Raw genomic sequence first — 21,884 nt, forward strand, 5'->3', positions numbered from 1 at the left:
AAGTCACTGTAAACTGTAAAACCCTTGTTTATAACATGGTAGACAATTATTTTTAACAGGTAAAGAGTGCAAGAAATTTGCCAAAAACAACTTGAGAGTATGCTGTGTCTATGGTGGTACAGGAATATCAGAGCAAATTGCTGAACTTAAACGTGGTGCAGAAATTATTGTGTGTACTCCTGGACGAATGATTGACATGTTAGCTGCTAATGGTGGACGAGTCACTAATCTCCGCAGAGTCACATATGTTGTGCTAGATGAAGCAGATCGTATGTTTGACTTGGGATTTGAGCCGCAGGTTGGTTGAATTTGTGAATTTTTACTATGTTAATTTTATAGTCCTAGGTAGTAGGTTGGAAGACAGCAACTGCTCAGGGAGGTACTACCGTCCTGCCAAGTGATTGTTTTACATGATGGTAGGATTGCTGGTGTCTTCTTTCTGTCATAAACGTGCAAGATTTCAGGTACATCTTGCTACTTCTACTTTAGGTCACACTACACATGCATGTACAAGCATATATATACACACCCCTCTGGGTTTTCTTCTCTCTTACTAGTTCTTCTTCATGTTTATTTCTGCTTGCCTCCATGGGGAAGCGGAAAAGAATTCTTCCTCCGTAAGCCATGTGTGTCATAAGAGGCAACTAAAATGCCGGGATCAAGAGGCTAGTAACCCCTTCTCCTGTATTCATTACTAATTTTAAAAAGAGAAACTTTTGTTTTTCTCTTTGGGCCGCCCTGCCTCGGTGGAAAACGGCCGATTTGTTAAAAAAAAAAAAAAAATATAGTGTCTTGGAGTGCAGCCTCTAAGTTGAAAACTACCCATAGAATTTCTTGAAAATGTGCTCACTGGATTTTCCACATCCAAATGCCTTTTTTTTTTTAAAGCATTCTTTTTGAATGTCACTATTAATGTTATTGCAATATTTTAAGAGCTTTGACCTCTGAAGCCCAAAATGAGAGCAAATCTAAAATGGAATTTATAATACAGACAGCATTTAGTGGTACTGAACCTAGTTTTTGGACCTGAGGCCTCAGGGAATGTAAACCCTGAGAACATGTGAGTAGCACTGTGTAAATCTGTGGGTTGGTTTTGGGAATTTCCTAGGAAAGGTTGGAAGGAAGGTTTGAAAGAAGTTTTGAGAGATAGAGGCTTGAACATCAAATAGCATATTAGATTGGAGTAATGGGAGGCAAGTGGTTTTTGTAATTTAATATACTGTTGAAGTGTGGGCATGTTTAATATTAATGAAGGGATGCACAAATAACCCGCACATAGGAGAATGAAACTTACGATGACATTTTGGCCCGATTGGTTGGACCGAATCATGTTATAAGTTTCATTCTCCAGTGTGTGGATTATTTGTATATTGTATATTATCATTAGATTATGATGTCTTTACCCTTCTGGAATGAAAGTGATAGTGACTGTTTTTAATTCTTTGGGTCACCCAGCTTGATTGAAAGTGGCTGTGTTAATTTTGTATATAAAACCTATCGTATGTGAACAGCTTTCTGTAATTTATAGTCATAGTAAATGAAGTCATTGGTTATGCTCTTGGTCACAAAGTATAATTCTTGATCTACTAGTCATTTAAAATTTTTGTAGTATTTTTCATATAATTCTCATCCTTTAAAAACTTTAAAGTTATTTTAGATTTTTAGAACAATGTGTTTTTAATCTTTATCAATTTTTTCAGGTTATGAGAATAATAGAAAATATTCAACCTGCTCGTCAGACAGTCATGTTCTCAGCTACGTTCCCGCGACAAGTAGAAGCACTAGCCAAAAAAATACTTACTAAACCAATTGAAATAATGGTAAGTCATGATATTAATTTACACAATTATCTTGGAGTGCCCCTATATAAGGACACCTCTGTTCTTTACATATAGTGTACTTGAATGATTTGAGTTTGTCCTGGACTATGTTACAGTCTTCATTTCTTCTATTCTTTCAAAGCGGATCAACTGAAACTTGTCCTCGTTGAACAACATAGTGTGATCTGAGGCCCACTAAGAGACTTGGTTTATATCTGCCTGAAGATTTACTGTATCTTTGACGGACACCACTCGCATGAAGATTCTGGTGTCATCATCAAAGGATGTTATGATGCTATGATTTATGTCCTACAGTTATAGACCTTCCTAAAATAAAGGGTTATATAACTACAGTGTAAACCCCTTGGTGGAAAAAATTTTGTTTGCTGGAGTGGGGAAAGAATCATTCTTATGGTACTGGAGAAATAATGAATTGGTGGAATTATGCAAAATTTTCATCAACGTATCCTTGATTCCAATAGATATCTATAATGATCTTTCTTTAGCTTTGTGTCCCAGAATGTATCTTTGCTAGTCATTTATCAGAAATTATGGAGTATGTCAGACAAATTATTTGCTTATACACATAAAAAACAGTCTTTAATTATTTTGTTAGAAATATAAACTTTTTTATGCCATACACTCTTAACATTATTATTATTCTGTAAAGACCTATAATTTGGCACCACCACCACCGCCGTTGCCATCGCTGTCTATCCCTTCCCCTCCCTTCCTAGCCTGTCTTCTGTTTTTTTTTCTGCCTTTTCTTGTTCAGTTTTAACAAGATAATGATCCAAGATGGTTCAGTACATCTAAAATTTTCTCTCTTTAGTGTGTACTAATTTATTGAAATAAACTGCATAGCAGCATTAAAAAGCAAAAAAAAAAAAAACATTACAGGCATCCTAATTTAACCCTTAAATGGTCCAAACGTATATATACGTTTTTTCAACATCTGAAAGTATGTAAAAAAATGTAGATCTTTTTTGTTTTACATTTGAAAACGTGTAAAAAAAACTTTCATCTACATTTTTTTTTTGTTATATTTGAAAATATGTAAAAAAAAGTAGATCTACTTTTGTAGCACTACGAATTTGAACGTCAATCTCTTTGGACTGTTTAAGGGTTAACAAACAATTCAGGCACCTTGGTTAACAAAATATTGTCATCAGCCTGCTTTAACAAATAATACAGGCACTTTGATTTAACAAATATTTAATTACTACATTTTTAACAAACATTTCATTCACTCAGTTTAACCAACATTTTCATGAACTAAAATTAACAAACTTTACACTTACTGAAATTTAACAAACATTACAGTAACTAACTAAAATTTAACTCACAATGCAGTAACTGTTTTAGGCAACCCAATTTGATGAACATTAAAGTCACTACTGTTTGACAAACATTGCAAGTCACCTTGATTTAACTAACTTAGAAGCACACTAATTTCTCTGCATATCTCATGTGAGCAATTGTAATCTCTGTTTATTTTATTTTCCAATATTTTTGAAATGATAAATATTGTATTACTTGACCTGTTCCAGGTTGGGGGAAGATCTGTTGTGTGCAGAGATGTGACACAGGAGGTTGTACTTCTTGATGAAGACCAGAAATTCCTTAAGCTGTTGGAGATCCTTGGACAATTTTATGAGCGTGGTCAGACCATCATCTTTGTTGACAAACAGGAGAATGCTGACTCATTATTCAAGGTGGAATTTTTAAATTAGATTTTATTTAAAACTTGGGTAATTAAAATAATAGTACCTGATAAGTGCTGCATGTTGTACCCCTGTCCTGCAGCAATGATCTTCAGAATCACCAAGTTTTACTCCAAATATTCTCTGTTACTATCTTGGATAAAGAGTAGGTGGGGATGTTTTGGTTCAGACATGTGATGTCCTCACACTTTTGGTAAGACATTCATTAGTGAGTATTAGGGAATGTGTTTCCATCTTTGGGTCATCCTGCCCTAATTGAAAGTGGTGACTGTGGTAAGGAAAAACCTTCAATTTTTTTCTGGGGTTTTCTATACATCTCTTTCCATCCATCCCAGATTTATACATCATCATGGTCCTGCTTTTATGATTTTTGTGAGCTCTGCTTTCTAGTAGATAATTTTTCCAGAAAATGGTACTGTTTTAACTTGTGTAATCTGTACTTCTGGGTTGAATTTTGTACTTCATGACTGGGAAGGGGAGGGGGCATCTTTGAGGTAAAAGTTAACCATGCTCTGGTGCTGGGCTTGCTATTATTTGTTGTCATGTTAACCATAACAGTGAAACACTTAGGAGGAGAATTCTGTTAAACTTTGACTCACTTGCATTTGTTCAAGAAGTTATTTTTATTGGACTTGAGCTCACTTTCATTGGCTCCTGAAATCTGCTCATTGTGCTTCATATACCTTTTTCATGTCTAGGACTTTTGATGATTTGGAAGCTGGTATGAGAGGTTTCCAAAAAATCTTCCCAGAGCATTCCTCAACTTGAAAATTACAGTAGCTGACTTTGGTACAGTCACCACTGCTTTAATGGAATACTTTGCCTCTATCCTCAGGAGGTATCCCTCCTCTCTATATGAATAAACATCATCAGGAGGAGTTACATAACCTAAATTTTATTTCTCACAGAAATAAAAACTATAATGTCTTCTGTGTGCTCCAGGAGTTGCATGATGCATTTTTATTTTTTTGTGGCACCTTTCTGGGTCCAGATAGCCTTCTGTATGCTCTTCATTTCTCTTTTCTAAAATGCCCTTAGTCTTCATATCCCTAATACATAGTCACCATATGTTGATAGTCATTTAGTCACTCAGTCTGATTTATTAAAAATTCATTAACCCATTTTTCTACCTAAATAGCAGGGATGGCTTATCTTTTTTGTCAAAATTTGTTCTGATTTGTAACAGACAATGGATATGGTATGGACTGAGATTAATATTCATTTCCCCCTTTGGTCTCATGTTTTTATTTTGCTCTCTTTTTCAATTAGGTTATGAGTTGTTATTGTAGATTTTTTTTTTTTCAACAAGTCGGCCGCCCCTAACCGAGGCAGGGTGATCCAAAAAAGAAAGAAAATCCCCAAAAAGAAAATACTTTCATCATCATTCAACACTTTCACCTCACTCACACATAATCACTGTTTTTGCAGAGGTGCCCAGAATACAACAACTTAGAAGTATATATGTATAAAAATACACAATATATTTTGTTGTTTTAGTTGTTTTTTCTTTTCTTTTCCAATTTTTTTCTATTCCTACTAACATTTGGGGCCTGAGAGATCAATACTGTATATAATTTATATATATAAACTCACTGTATTGAACACAATAACCGCACTAAAGTTATTATCATATTATTGTTTACCACTGTTGTTTATTACAATAAACATGCACAAATATTGTATAATACTAATGTTCTATCATATATTTACATATTTACAATCACTGGACATGGTTTTAGAACTGCTGGAGCTTGTGGAACTCCTTGAAACAAGGCACCATGCACAGAGGCACCTTACATTCCTCACACATAAACCGAGTGTCTTTGCGTCTTTGTTGCCGTCGTTTTGTTTGTGCACAGACAATGCATCTCTTCTGAGCAAATTTCTTTTGAGTTGAAGGAAGCTGTATTATGAAATGATCACCTTCTCTTCTCAAACGCTTGGGTATATTGTGATGAATTCGAGGACCATGTTGTATTGCAGGTGTTGTTACCTGGTACTTCATTATGAGTTGTCTGACAACAGACAAACAAAATTCACCATACGGTGGTCTGTTACCAGTCTTTATTTGGTACATATTATATGCATTCAGCATTGAAATGTCCATGAGATGGAAGAAAAGTTTCATGTACCACTTGTAACTCTTACGAACACAGTCAACAAAACCAATCTGCATGTCACACTTGTCAACCAAGCGCATGTTTTGTGTATAATCAATCACTGTCACTGGTTTTCGAATACGTTCATTAGTCACTCGATCAACTTTGCCACTGTCTTGCATTTCATTACGGTGAATGGTTGTCAACAATGTGACATCTCGTTTGTCATGCCACCGTAATGCCATGATGTCATTGGCAGTAAACACCTGCACGTCATCACCACGAACACCTGCGTTGAGCCTGGGCATATGTTTACGATTAGAACGCACTGTGCCACACACATCTGTCTTGTTCACTCGCATGAAATCACTGAGTAATGGGCTTGTGTACCAGTTATCGGTATATAATGTATGGCCCTTACCAAGATAAGGTGCCATCATGTTTCTCACTACGTCACCTGATATACCCAATAACATCTTGGTATCTTTCAATGTTTTACTACCCGTGTATACAACAATATCCAACACCAGGCCACTGTCACAATCACAGAGTACAAACAATTTTATACCAAAGCGGTTCCTCTTGCTCGGTATATACTGCTTGAATGACAGTCTACCTTTGAACAAAATCAAAGACTCGTCAATTACAAGATTCTTGAATGGATAAAAGTATATCCTGAACTTTTGTTTGAGATACATGAAAACATTTCTAATCTTGTATAACCTGTCACTTCTGTCAGGCCTGGTTTTGTCAGAGAAGTGCAACATACGTAAGAGTAAGATAAACCTGTTCACTGGTATTATTTCACTGAAGGATGGGGTACAAATTAGCCGATCTGTGGACCAGTATGCTTTTATATTATGCTTATAGACGTGAGGCATAAGCATTATTGTTGCAAAAAGCAAATACATTTCTGCAACAGTCGTCTCTTTCCACCTGTGTAGTCTTGACTGTGGTGATAAGATCGTATTTGCCATGGTGTACTGAAAATACTTATTACTTTCCCTGACAATAGTTTCCATCAATGGCTGGTCAAAGAATAATTCAAAGAATTCCAGTTCATTGGCCGTGGTTCCAAGGGGACAGGTAGGTAGAATTCCACTTTGCGAGTCATCAAAGTGGTGAGGGCTGGGAACAAAATTGGGATTTTGCTGCCAATCCCAGATACGGTTTGCTGGTGGATACTGGACATCATAGGCTGGTTGTACGGGTGGTTGTGGCGGGCTGATGGGTGACGCTCCGCTTTGTCCTTGAACTGACGAGTCAGCAGCGTGGGTTCCCGCGTGGCACAGCGAGTCACGCATGGCGGTGCCACTACCACCACCAGCCCCACTAACACCATCCACTGATGTCTGTGGCCCATCCATGCCAAGTGTAGCCACATCATCCTCACTATCACTACCTAAAACGGGTGTAGGGCCACGGGATGTACTCCGGGATGTACTACGGGATGTACTCCGTCCCCTGGGCATAGCATAGGGTACACTACCCGAGCGCATGCGGCGGCGCACATACCGACGCTTCACTGGTGAATATGTTTCCTCACTATCACTACTCGAATGATCGTCGAGCGCAATAAAATCACAATCCACGTCAGAATCATCGTCATTACTGAAGTCAGAGGCCAGACCACGGGAAAATATTAGTTTTCTCTTACGTTTAGGAACAACCGACCGTGAGTCACGAGTGCCCACACCAGAGGTAGAAGGTCGAGGATCGTCGGGGTTTTCTGCACTATTATCGATATCCTGGTCATTATTTTCGGTCACTAACTCATCAAAGCCGTAGAATTCGTCTTCATTTCCACTTCCATCAGTGTCAGAACTATCAGACAGGAAGAGGAGAGTCCCAATTTTCCGGGGAGTGAGAGCTGACTTGAAATTCATTAACCCATTTTTCTACCTAAATAGCAGGGATGGCTTATCTTTTTTGTCAAAATTTGTTCTGATTTGTAACAGACAATGGATATGGTATGGACTGAGATTAATATTTGTTTCCCCCTTTGGTCTCATGTTTTTATTTTGCTCTCTTTTTCAATTAGGTTATAAGTTGTTATTGTAGATTTTTTTTTTTTTCAACAAGTCGGCCGCCCCTAACCGAGGCAGGGTGATCCAAAAAAGAAAGAAAATCCCCAAAAAGAAAATACTTTCATCATCATTCAACACTTTCACCTCACTCACACATAATCACTGTTTTTCAAGAGGTGCCCAGAATACAACAACTTAGAAGTATATATGTATAAAAATGCACAATATATCCCTCCAAACTGCCAATATCCCAAACCCCTCCTTTAGAGTGCAGGCATTGTACTTCCCATTTATTCACACTTATTCCATTTATTGTAATGTATTTGTTTTATCAACATTTCTCAGTTTCTACTCTGGGACCAAGTGTTTTAAAATGTGTGTAATTTTTTTTTTCCTTATCCTCAACAAGTTGGCTGTCTCCCACCAAGGCAGGGTGACCCAAAAAGAGAAAATATTTTCATGATCATTCAACACTTTCACTTCACCCACACATAATCACTGTCTCTGCAGAGGCACCCAGATGCAACAGTTTAGAAGCATATATAAAGATATATAACATATCCCTCCAAACTGCCAATATCCCAAACCCCTCCTTTAAAGTTCAGGCATTGTACTTCCCATTTCCAGTACTCAAGTCCGGCTATATAAAAATAACTGGTTTCCTGAATTCCTTTACTAAATATTACCCTGCTCACGCTCCAGCAGCTCGTCTGATCCCAAAAACCATTCATCTCCATTCACTTCTATCTAACATGCTCACACATGCTTGCTGGAAGCCCAAGCCCCCCGCCCACAAAACCTCCTTTACCCCCTCCTTCCAATCATTTCAAGGATAACCCCTACCCCGCTTTCCTTCCCTTGCAGATTTATTCGCTCTCCATGTCATTCTACTTTGATCCATTCTCTCTAAATGACCAAACCACCTCAACCCCTCTTCAGCCCTCTGACTAATACTTTTTTATAACTCCACACCTTCTCCTAATTTCCACACTCAAAATTCTCTGAATGATATTTACACCATACATTGCCCTTAGACAGGACATCTCCACTGCTTCCAACTGCCTCCTCACTGCAGCATTTACAGCCCAAGCATCACACCCATATAAGAGTGGTGGTACCACTATACTTTCATAGATTCCCTTTTTTGCCTCCATAGATAATGTTTTTTGTCTTCACATATACCTCAAATGCACCACTCACTTTTTTTTTTTATGTACATCATAAATTGCTTTGATGTTATAGTGTCATAGATACTTTTAATAGAATCAGTCAATTAAGCACTTGGTCTCTGACCTACAAATAAATTCACAAACATTTATGACTGAATATGTGACTTTATAGGTACTGTATGTGATACCTAATTTAGGTGTTAAGGTTGCTACATATAAAATAATTTAACATATTTTTTCTTTTTTGTCAGGACTTGCTGAGCCACTCTTATCGGGCTCTAGTGCTGCATGGTGGTGTTGACCAAATAGATCGAGATAGTACAATCTTAGATTTTAAAGCTGGAAGAGTACCTATCATGGTGGCTACTTCTGTTGCAGCTCGAGGTCTTGATGTCAAACAGCTTATTTTGGTGGTCAACTTTGACTGTCCCAATCATTATGAGGATTATGTTCATAGGTAACTAATGTAATTGCCATGTTTCTAGTGATTAAGTAGCAGGTTGAGTAATGTATTTAAAAAATTCCCAATTTGTATGTGTTATCATAAAGGTAATTTAAAGCATATGTCAATAGTCACCCCTTGTTCAGTAACTCGACATTGGTTCATCCCAGCATTTGTTTTGTGTTTGCCTTCATAAATAGGGACGTGTTCAACTCTTAAGCTCATTTTACTTTCTACAGCATCAAATGTAAAACTATGTTGGCATGCCTATATTTTAGGTACATGAATTTTCAGCAGATGTCAGTCTTAGTCCACATCCACTGTAATGACACTTAAAATGCAAATTTGGCTACTAACTACAAATCAAGGCAATTTTGTGAAAGAGAAACCAGCCTTCTTTTTTAAGATTAACAATTAGCTGTTTACTTTTAAATACTCTAGAAGCAAGCTAACCATACCCGAATAATAATTTATACTTCAGAAAGGCATTAACAAGTTTTTGGTGTTAAAATTAAAAAATCCATCTCTCTGCTTGGTTAGAAATGTAAAGAGTTAGTAAATTCTTGTGAATTTTCAAGCTTTTTAAGCCTCGGGCTAAGTTTACCTTTGACGAGTTCTGAGAGTTTTTCTGTTCTGGAACCCGGCCATGGGCCAGTTTAGTCAATAAATATTCCTATCTTGTTTTATGTCCAACATGTGTGTATGAGCCTGTTAGATAGGAGTGAGTGGAGGCAAGTGGGCTTTAGGACATAATGTGCTGAAGGGATTTGGGAAAACTAGTTAGCCGAACTTGAGTCCTGGAGGTGGAAAGTACACTGCATGCACTGGAGGGGTGGGGATATTTCAGTTTCAAGGGGCATCTGAACTGTAATGTCAGTAAGATGGTGATAGCATGAGTGGTGGTGATTTTTTTTTTTTTTTTTTTTTTTTTTTTTTTAACCATACCTAAGTGGAAAGTGGTTGGTGTATAAAAAGAAAAAGTATTCTTATCCTAGCTCTCACTGTGTTGATTAAAGTATTTGTCACTGACAATTTAGAATTGTGCAGTTGTCCTTACTATTCAGAAATTTGTTTTTGTTTTCTTGTGGTCACCAAATCAAAGAGGTATGCAGTTATTTTTACATATACTCTGCATATGAAGATTGGGTTAGAAAAAATGGCACAATAACTTTTATCTAAATGGGTTTGATTTGCCTGTTCTTGCTAGTCTAGTAGTTGATTGTGATTCACCTAAATAAGAAGGTAAAGCAAAAAATCTACCCTCATACAGGTGTTATTGCTGTTCTTGCTGCTGAACAGCGGTTTAGTGCCGATGAAGGTAGCGTAGGTAGCAATGATACGGCCGTGGACTAGTTTGGCTTTAATTGGGTAGGAGTGAGTACACAACGGGCAGTGTGAGGGAGTGACCGCAAGCCAGTCCGTGGAGGGGGAGCACTTGTGTCTATCAAGAGGGTCGGCCTAGGAGTGAGAGCGAATGGGCTGAGCCTCCCACTGACCTGGGTGAGCCTACAGAGGGCAGCACCTAAATGCCGCGAAATATGAACTAGTCAGAGCAGACGGCTAGGCTGTGTGTTCTGACAGTACAGGCTGTCTACATTTGCTCGGCCACGCACCTCGCGTCGTCCCAATGCGACAATACTGGTGGGCCCGTAGGTATAAAGGAATTACTTACACTAGCTACCCCAGAGAGGGACTGGCTTTCGCTCACTAGTAAATCAAAAATGGACATAAAAATGCAACAGGCAAAAAAAAACTCTCCCAACCAGGGAAAGAGAAAACTGGTTTGCCCGCGCTGTTTCATCGAGGAGAGAGTCCAGAGACGTCAGCACTGGAACTAAAATCTTCTATATACAGGTTGTCCGCAGGGCTGAACATCAGTTGACCACTCGTCTACGAACGATGTTGCACCCTCACATCTGCAAACAATGACTGACAGTAGCATTTCCTAAGGTGTGACATGTGACACAGAGGGCAGCACTGCCCTGACTGTAATACAGGCTCTTTTTTTTTTATATAAAAACACTGGGTGCACATACCTACAATAATACTATATCCATGGAATTCATTACACTCTGGGTACCCTTCTAAAAGTATTTACATAATTACATGATGTTGTCCACTCTGACTCCATTATCGACTAGCTATACAATGTGTGCGCATTTATACCCATTTCTGCAAGCAAACAATTAGCATAACTAGCGTAGGAGTCAGACAAGTCAGTAGGTACGTCAATGTCACAGAAATGTACTGTTGTCCTGGGTCGCAGGCCATAAGTATGGAGCCTTACTGGGCCGTCTTCCATACCAGTAGTAGTGGGAGACGGGATAGACTGGTTGTCCCTAGCATTGGTCTGATTGTGGCGTTGCAACGCACGCAACTCCAGCTCTGCTTCGGCCTGCACATGGTCCACATACTTCATGTGATCAAGGTGAGCTTCCTTAATAGTTCCCGTAGCAATCTCCCTCACCTTGAACTTATTGCCACGGAGCTGTCGTAGGACACACTAAGGACCCACGAATTTTGGGACAAGTTTGTGCATACCTGGGGTCTGCGCTGGGTTGAGCAACATAACTTTGCAACCTGGTTCCACTTTGCTTTCCTTGGCGCGGGCATTGCGCTCCGACGTGAACCTATCAGTAGCTTTCTTAAGGTTCTCTCGTACCCGCTGGAAGACAAGCTGCGTTGTCCTCATCTTTACTACACTGGGGTTATCAGTATCGTAAGTAGGTCTAGGTGTAGCAAACAGAATTTCATATGGTAAGCGCTTGTCATAGCCATACAAAGCAAAATGAGGTGTCTCACCGATCGAGCTGTTGAGGGAGGAATTTAATGTACACTGAACATCTGGGATAGCCTCATCCCATGTAGTACAACTTGGGTTAACGGTTACTCTGAGCATGGGGACGGTTACGGTTACTTTGCGGGGACTTAGGTTTGTAACACTCCGATCAGTAGTGCCCGCGTTTCTCACAGTTGAAACAAGTCACCACGCGCTTAACAGGTGAGGTTGGAGGTGGTGTTTGCTGGCGATGTTGTGCCTTGGTCCAGGAAGTCGATGACTGCTTTTTTGTATGTGACTGACTGTTGTTACTGTGGTCAATAAAGCAAAAAATCTACCCTCATACAGGGTACGTATTTCCAATGTTCTCTGAGTTTATAACGTTATGAAATTGGCAGTTAATAATTATAAAGTGGCTTGAAGAGATTAACTGCAATATAGTAAAATGAGAATAATATTAAAAACAACTCAGCTCTGTGATTCCATTATGATATTTACCATCTGGGTTTGACAGAGATTCTTTGTATCCTCAGTCATTCTTTATTCGCCACTGCTCACAGGATGAGTATGGTGTACACAATAAACTATTGGTAAGGGTCTTTAACCCGTAAACGGTCCAAACGTATATATACGTTTTTACCGCTAGTGCCCCAAACATATATATACGTTTTATGTGTCATACATTTAACATTGTCACGATAAGCCTGAGTCACCTAGACATGAGAGAATGGGTGTGAGCACTCACTGTGCACCATATTAAAATAATTGGGGATGCCTGGGTACCATATGCTCTTTTTTCCTATTAAAAAACAGCAATGTTTTTTTCTAAGAAATGTTGGGGAAGTACGGAAGTGAACGTTTATATACGTTTGGACCGTTTACGGGTTAATAAAAGATGTAGACCTTAATGCAGAAATGTCATGATAGTTTTAATTAATTTTATTGATGCAGAAGAATACGTATTAAGTTCATCATACTGTATATTAATTCTGAAAAAGCTTTAAAACATTTTAATAAGTGGCTGGTAAAGAATAGTTTAATTTATTAGAGTAATGTATTTTATATTTATTACAGGGTCTTTGATTGTTAAGGAAATATTAAAAAAATTAATAATTTTTTAAATTTTCTTTCATAGGAAGTCTTTCAGGCTCTCATCTCATTTATGTTTTTCTTAAATGTAGGTGTGGCCGCACTGGTCGTGCTGGAAACAAAGGCTATGCCTATACGTTCCTAACTCGTGATCAGCCTCGTTATGCAGGTGAAATTATTCGTGCCATGGAATTATCAGAAACACCTGTGCCTGCAGACCTTCAAGTATGTTTCAATTTTAATCTGAAGAGTTGTTTATTAATTCATGTATGTTTTATTTGGTTAATACCATTTGATTGTATGAGATAATCTTTGACTAATTATTCTTCTTTCAACAAACTGGCCATTTCCCACCTAGGTAGGGTGTCCCAAAAAGAAAAACAAAAGTTTCTCTTTTTAACTTTAGTAATGTATACAGGAGAAGGGGTTGCTAGCCCCTTGCTCCCAGCATTTTAGTCGACTCTTATGACACACATGGCTTATGGAGGAAGAATTCTGTTCCGCTTCCCCATGGAGATAAGAGGAAATAAACAAGAATAACTAGTAAGAAAATAGAAGAAAACCCAGAGGGGTGTGTATATATATGCTTGTACATGCATGTGTAATGTGACCTAAGTGTAAGTAGTAGTAGCATGACATACCTGAATTTTTTTTTTTTTTTTTTTTTTTTTAACAAGTCGGCCGTCTCCCACCGAGGCAGAGTGACCCAAAAAGTAAGAAAATCCCCAAAAAGAAAATACTTTCATCATCATTCAACACTTTCACCTCACTCACACATAATCACTGTTTTTGCAGAGGTACTCAGAATGACTCACGAAATCGTAATGACACGATTGCAAACAAACCATACCACGGACAGGGATAGAACCCGCTATCAGAGAGTTTCAAAACTCCAGACCGTCGCATTAGCCACTGGACCAGCTAGCCACAGTAAGATTCATCCAACTAGATATATTTCTACACCATAGGAAGAATACTCAGAATACAACAGTTTAGAAACATATACGTATAAAGATACACATCATATCCCTCCAAACCGCCAATATCCCAAACCCCTCCTTTAAAGTGCAGGCATTGTACTTCCCATTTCCTGGACTCAAGTCTTGCTATATAAAAACCGGTTTCCCTGAATCCCTTCACTAAATATTACCCTGCTAACACTCCAACAGCTCGTCACGTCCCAAATACCATTCGTCTCCATTCACTCCTATCTAACACGCTCATGCATGCTTGCTGGAAGTCCAAGCCCCTCGCCCACAATACCTCCTTTACCCCCTCCCTCCAACCTTTTTGAGGATGACCCCTACCCCACCTTCCTTCCCCTACAAATTTATATGCTCTCCATGTCAATCTACTTTGATCCATTCTCTCTTAATGACCAAGCCACCTCAACAACCCCTCTTCAGCCCTCTGACTAATACTTTTATTAACTCCACACCTCCTAATTTCCACACTCAGAATTTTTGGCATAATATTTACACCACACATTGCCCTTAGACAGGACATCTCCACTGCCTCCAATCATCTCCTCGCTGCAGCATTTACAACCCAAGCTTCACACCCATGTAAGAGTGTTGGTGCCACTATACTTTCATACATTCCCTTCTTTGCCTCCATAGATAACGTTTTTTGTCTCCACATATACCTCAATGCACCACTCACCTTTTTTCCTTCATCAATTCTGTGATTAACCTCGTCCTTCATAAATCCATCCTCTGACACGTCAACTCCCAAATATCTGAAAACATTCACTTCTTCCATACTCCTCCTCCTCCAATTTGATATCTAATTTAAGTTTATGAGACAGAAAAGACATCAGCAATCCTACCATCATGTTAAACAATTACAGGCTTTTGTTTTACACTCACTTGGCAAGACGGTAGTACCTCCATAAGCAGTTGCTGTCTACCAACTTACTTCCTACTTGGCTAATTAATGTTGACAGTAATTGAATATTCTTTCTTTCAATGCACCAGCTGTATCCCACTGAGGTGGGGTGGCCCATAAGGAAAAACGAAAGTTTTGCCTTTTAAATTTAGTAATATGTACAGGAGAAGGGGTTACTAGCCCCTTGCTCCCGGCATTTTAGTCACCTCTTACAACACGCATGGCTTACGGAGGAAGAATTCTGTTTCACTTCCCCATGGAGATAAGAGGAAATAGACAAGAACAAGAACTAGAAAGAATATAGAAGAAAACCCAGAGGGGTATGTATATATATGCTTGTACATGTATATGTAGTGTGACCTAAGTGTAAGTAGAAGTAGCAAGACGAACCTGAAATGTTGCATGTTTATGAAACGGAAAAGAGGACACCAGCAATCCTACCATCATGTAAAACAATTACAGGCTTTTGTTTTACACTCACTTGGCAGGATGATAGTACCTCCATAGGCATTTGCTGTCTACCAACTTACTACCTACTTGGCTAATTAATGTTGACAGTAATTGAATATCTCCTTCAGAAAAATAATGGAAAGATACTGAAATATACCAGTATTGTAACACTTAAATAATGGCATATGTCTTCTTATTTATTGCAAGTGCTTTATTTCCTTACCAAAATCAAGTTGCTAATATAAAATTATCATACCTGATTTTTTTTTTTCATGGGGATAGGATATAAATTCTAGTTAGCCATACTTGATTTGTGGAGGTAAGAAATACAGTGCCTGCACTCTGAGAGAAGAGTGGGGATGTTGCATTTCAGAGTCATCTGAACTTTGATATCAGCATGCTTCTGGTAGGGCAGTGATGAATGAGTGACTGTAAAAATGTTTCTTCTTTTTCGAGTCAGCTCACAATGGTAAGAGATTGCCTATTTTAAAAAAAAAAATGTGAATCATACCTTTATTGCCACTCAGACTTTTGATTTCATACCCAGTTCCTCGCTGTTCAATCCTTTATAATTCAACTTCTATACTTCACTGTTGCTATCCCAGCCATTAGAAGCATTTTTTTTTCAACACACCAGCCATCTTCCACTGAGGTAAGGTAACCCAAAAAGAAACATTTTCACCATCATTCACTCTATTACTGTCTTGCCAGAGGTGCATTGATACTACAGTTCAGATGCCCCTCCAAACTGCAAATATCTCTACCCTCCTTCACAGTGCAGGCACTGTACTTCCCACCTCCAAGAATCCATGAATCCTTTTGCAAATTGTTACCTTGCTCACACTCCAACAGCTCATCGAGTCCCAAAAACAATTTGCCGCCATTCACTCCTATCTAACATGCTCACACACACCTGCTGGATGTCCAAGCCCCTCACCCACAAATCCTCCTTTAACCCCTCCAACCTTTATTAGGACAACCTCTACCCTGCTTTCACTCTACTACAGATTAATATACCCTCAAGTCCTCCTATTTTGCTCCATCTCCTCTGAATGTTAAAGCTTCCTCAACAACCCTTCCTCAGCCCTCTGGATAATACTTTTAGTAACCCCACACCTCCTCTATATCTCCAGTATTGTTTTTATTGATGTTAAGTATAACCTTTCTCCTTAAAGGTAGTGTAGTGTTGTTAATATTTTCAGTAACAATTAATTTTTCATTTACTGTACTCTCAGTACATGTCAATAAAGTACTCTTATCTGTGAAATCTGACTTAGCATTTCTTCTTTCATATTTTATTGTCATTCATACCCCATTGCCTTTTCAAGTTTTTGTGCAGCTTTTGATTGGTATGAAAATAATGTAAATTTAGCTTTGAGGTATTAATTTTCTTTTCCTTCTCAGAAATTTTATGATGAATATAAGCAGAAAATGGAGGGAGAGGGCAAAAAAGTTAAGACAGGTGGAGGCTTTCATGGTAAAGGCTACAAATTTGATGAGTCAGAGGCAAACTTTGCCTCTGAGAAAAAGAAATTTGAAAAAGCTGCTTTGGGTCTGGCAGACTCTGATGACGAAGACATTGAGCAGGATATTGATCAACAGATTGAGAGTATGCTAAACACTAAGAGGACAGTCAAGGAGATTAAGGTGGTTAGTTGTGTTCATTGTCTTTCTGTCCAGTGAGTGCATTTGTACAGCTTGTTCATCTGTCTTGTGTGGCACTTCTTCAAGATAACTTTTGTGCCTGTTAAGTTGAAATTTAAGTTTAGATGTGTGAAGCACTTGCATGTTTTTAAAAATAATATAAAATATTATTAATATAGAAATCTATCTTTACTGTTGTTGTACACTGTATATTATTATTTTCAGTTTTATTTTATTACATAGTCAGTTATTGAAGTAACCAGTAATATAAATTTTGAGATTTTTGTTTGTCATAAAAAATTAAGGCTTTAATATTTTCACAGACTACTGAGGTATCTTCATCACAAGGGGATGGATTATCAGGAATGCCTCTTGGTGGTCCTTCTGCTTCTGATAAGTTGGAACTGGCCCGTAAATTGGCTCAGCGCATCAATCTTCAGCACAATATAGGCAAAGAGGCCAAGGGTGCCAGTCAGCAAGCAGCAGAGTTTATTCTTAAGGGTGGAGCAGCTATGCAACCCACCATATCTGCCAAAACAGTTGCAGAACAGGTACATCGTGACAGTATATTTGTCAGCAACATTCTTTGTAATGAAATGCAGTAGTAAATAAGCCCTCGTGTAATGTGACTTCACCTAATGCAATTTTATTGAAATGCAATTGATGATGTATGACCAAAATTTTGATAGCACATAAAAAATCTTTATACTACACATAGTCTAAAAAGGATATCGTGAATTTTGGATAGCATCTGTAGATTTTCTCAGTCTTATTGTTGAGTCACTAAGTGGTGCCATGCTCAATTCTGAACAGCCTCCCTCCATTTTTCTAAGCGTGAAAGCAAGCCATGGCCACTAGATAGCATTTTTCTTTCCTAATTAATGTTAGAAAAGAAATTTACGTAACTATTAAATGTTTAATTTATATAAGACTTCTGTATAAAAAAGTTTGAAGAGAATATTCAGTGTGTGTTAGTATCAGGAATTGACAAAATTTTATTTTTATGCATTATTGTAATTTCACTAATTACACATTCTCATGCCTTTCATGGTGATGTATTTACTCTAGCTGCAATTCAACAATTTGGTGATTGATAATAAAGGATGAAAAGGTGTTCAAACAAGAAAGTTAAGTAGTGGATGCTCAGTATTTATTCACTGAAGTGTAGGTATGACACCAGCTAATTACCCAAACACATCACATATACTAAAGATTTCCCACACCTTGCCAGATGGAGAAATAGCTTACATCTGGTTAAAATCCCAGAAGCCTTAAAAAGTGTGCCGCACACTCGCATAACAGTGTTGATACCATTATACTCGGGCACATTTCCTTTTTTTCCATAGATTGATAAAACTTTGTCTCCACAGATGCCTCGTACCACCACCCACTTCTTTTCCTCCATCTATTTTATGGTTTGCTTTGTCTTTCATAGAACCATCTGCCAGCACATCCATTCCCAGATTTTTTTCTTTTTTTTTTAACACGTTGGCCGTCTCCCACCGAGGCAGGGTGACCCAAAAAGAAAGAAAATCCCCAAAAAGAAAATACTTTCATCATCATTCAACACTTTCACTTCACTCATACATAATCACTGTTTTTGCAGAGGTGCCCAGAACACAACAATTTAGAACCATATACGTATAAAGATACAAAACATGTCCCTCCAAACTGCCAGTATCCCAAACCCCTCCTTTAACGTGCAAGCATTGTACTTTCTATTTCCAGTACTCAAGTCCGGCTATATAAAAATAACCGGTTTCCCTGAATCCCTTCACTAAATATTACCCTGCTCACACTCCAACAGCTCGTCAGGTCCCAAATACCATTCATCTCCATTCACTCCTATCTTACACGCTCACGCATGCTTGCTGGAAGTCCAAGCCCTTCGCCCACAAATCTTCCTTTACCCCTTCTCTCCAACCTTTTCAAGGACGACCCCTACCCCACCTTCCTTCCCTACAGATTTATACGCTCTCCATGTCATTCTACTTTGATCCATTCTCTCTAAATGACCAAACCACCTAAAAAAACCCTCATCAGCCCTCTGACTAATACTTTTATTAAATCCGCACCTCCTAATTTCCACACTCCGAATTCTCTGCATAATATTTACACCACACATTGCCCTTAGACAGGACATCTCCACTGCCTCCAACCACCTCCTTGCTGCAGCATTTACAACCCAAGCTTCCTACATACTCCATCCCTCCAATCTGATATTCCATCTTTCATTTCCTAGATTTTTGTTATTCTCATCTAATATATATTTAATTATTTTCTTTCAGATGGCACAGAAGTTGAATAATAAGTTGAATTATCAGCCACGTGATGATCAAGAGGAGGAGGAAGAAGCTGCAGAGGAGACTCATCACAAGTATGAGGAAGAGCTTGAGATCAACGACTTCCCACAGCAGGCAAGGTGAGAAATAGTATAGATGATCACAGATTACAGAATTTTTGAGAGAATAGACAGAGATTAAGACATGGAAGGGACCAAGACAAAGGGACCTGGAGAAAAGATAATCACAAAAATGAGAGTAAAAAGTAATTGGAAAGAATTTTTAGTGTCGTTTTTCTTTTAAGGTCACCCTGCCTCGGTTGGAGACGGCCAACTTGTTGAAAGAAAAAAAAAAAGAGTAAGGTGATGAGGGTAATGAACGATTTAGGTAATGAAAGATTGGATATCAAATTGGAAGGAGGGGGTATGGAGGAAGTGAATGTGTTCAAATATTTGGGAGTGAACTTGTCGGCAAATGGGTCTGTGAAAGACGAGGTGAACTATAGAATTGATAAAGGGATTTATGGAAACCAGTTAGCTGGACTTTAGTCCTGTAGATGGGAAGTACAGGTTCTGCACTCTGTAGGAAGGGTGAGGATGTTGCCATCTGAATTGTGATGTAAGCATGCTTCTGACAAGACAATAATTTCATGAATGCATCCACTTACCTTGGGAAATGATGGTGAAAAAAAAATTGTGGTAATGCATGCTCTTCATACAGTAAACTCTTGATATAATGGACTAATGGGAGGATTGTTCAAGTGTTTGTTAAATCAGAATAATGTTTAATAAAATAGAAAAAACTTGGGTACTCTTCTGTGAACCTCAGTTTACAGATATAAAGGAGTTTTTTTTTTTTTTTTTCAACAAACCGGCCGTATCCCCCCAAAGCAGGATGGCCCAAAAAGAAAAATTAAAGTTTCTCTTTTTAAATTTAGTAATTTATACAGAAGGGGTTACTAGGCCCTTGCTCCCGGCATTTTAGTCACCTCTTACAACACTCATGGCTTACGGAGGAAGAATTCTGTTCCACTATATAAAGGAGTTATAATTACAATTTTCCTAGTGGATTTTTGCTCAATATTTTAAAAAAATTTATACTTAGGTATGTTATATTTACTGTAATTAAAGGTACAGTGGACCCTCAACCAATGGCATTAATCCGTTCCAGAGGGCTTGCCGTTGGTTGAGTTAATTTTCCCCATAAGAAATAATGGAAATAGAATTAATCCGTTACTGACATGCCAAAGTCTGATTTTTTTTTTTACATGAAATATACATTTCCTTATATGGAAAGGAATGGGACATGCAAAATAAACAATAATTAAATGCCACTTACCTTTATTGTGGAGTTGTTGATGAGTGATGTGCCAGCAGCAGGGGAGATTCAGGAATGTCTATTGCTTGGAAGGAGAATCCCCTTCCATAAAGACTTCAGGTACCAAGTCCTTTGGTGGGGTTACCTCCCTTCTTGGTTTTTTAATGCCACTAGGACCAGCTTGAGAATCACTGGACCACCCTCTACCACCATCACTACCACCTTCTACCACCACCACTTTCGTATTTTTCTACAAACTTTTTCTTGAATTCTATTGTGTTTCTCACATCCTTTACCAAAGGGCTGGCTCTAGAAGCTTTCGTGGGGTCCATGGTGGCTTATTTAGTGGTTACAAGTACTAGAAACAGCGGAATAATCCTAAATGTATGGGAGGTACACGTGGAAACCGACCGCAACAGCTTGTAAACAATGGCACACTGACTCTTGGAGTGGCTGAGTGCACATTGACAGGTTCCGTACGAACGTCGTTGGTTAAGTTTTTCGCCACTGGTTAAGGCATTTTTTCTACAGCAAAAAGCGCCATTAGACGAAATTGCCGTTGCTTAATTCCGCCGTTAGTTGAGGGTTGACTGTATTATAGCATTATGCTGATGTATGATGTGTCCTGCATCATTGCCAATTTTTGAGTTTTGTTTAAATGTTTAGGTGTACAGTGGATCCTCGGTTTTCATGATTAATCCGTTCAAAAAAGTCTGATGATAAACCGAATCATATGAAAATGGAGGCAATATTTCCCATAAGAAATAATGTAAATCCAGTTACTCCATTCAAGACACCCAAAAATATTAACAAAAAATATATTTTATAAAGAATAACTATAGTTTTACATACAAACTAGGGCATACGAAAACAGAGATTCGACTGTACTTATGCTCTTCATTCATAGGAAAATACATACTTTTGCATCCTTTTATTTCCCAAAATATTTTTTAATGAGAAGGGCTCATGATATAATTTGTCTGTTTACAGGAATGGGTTAAACCATTGTTTATCTACACTTATTTTAGATTTTTGTTCTATTATTCTGAGATTTATTTACATTTCAGGTGGCGTGTAACTAGTAAGGAAGCTCTGGCCCAAATCTCTGAATATTCTGAGGCTGGAATAACAGTCAGAGGGACATTCTGTCCTGCG

The 21,884-nt window shown here is 38.3% G+C and overlaps 1 protein-coding gene across 6 annotated transcripts in view; it reads left to right on the plus strand.

Annotated features, from left to right (window-relative positions):
- Window positions 1-21,884, plus strand: part of Prp5 (pre-mRNA processing factor 5) — a gene marked incomplete at its 3' end in the record, with an annotated part of 69,756 nt that extends 47,872 nt beyond the window's left edge. For all 6 annotated transcript variants that reach the window (XM_070091734.1, XM_070091747.1, XM_070091741.1 and 3 more), the window contains 9 exon segments: window positions 60-298; window positions 1,701-1,820; window positions 3,371-3,535; window positions 9,091-9,296; window positions 13,242-13,374; window positions 16,891-17,136; window positions 17,454-17,681; window positions 19,419-19,552; window positions 21,797-21,884. In XM_070091734.1, the coding sequence (XP_069947835.1) occupies window positions 60-298; window positions 1,701-1,820; window positions 3,371-3,535; window positions 9,091-9,296; window positions 13,242-13,374; window positions 16,891-17,136; window positions 17,454-17,681; window positions 19,419-19,552; window positions 21,797-21,884 (1,559 nt within the window).

Source organism: Cherax quadricarinatus, chromosome 3 (assembly GCF_038502225.1).
Source record: "Cherax quadricarinatus isolate ZL_2023a chromosome 3, ASM3850222v1, whole genome shotgun sequence".
In the NCBI taxonomy this organism is placed as follows: Eukaryota; Metazoa; Arthropoda; class Malacostraca; order Decapoda; family Parastacidae; genus Cherax; species Cherax quadricarinatus.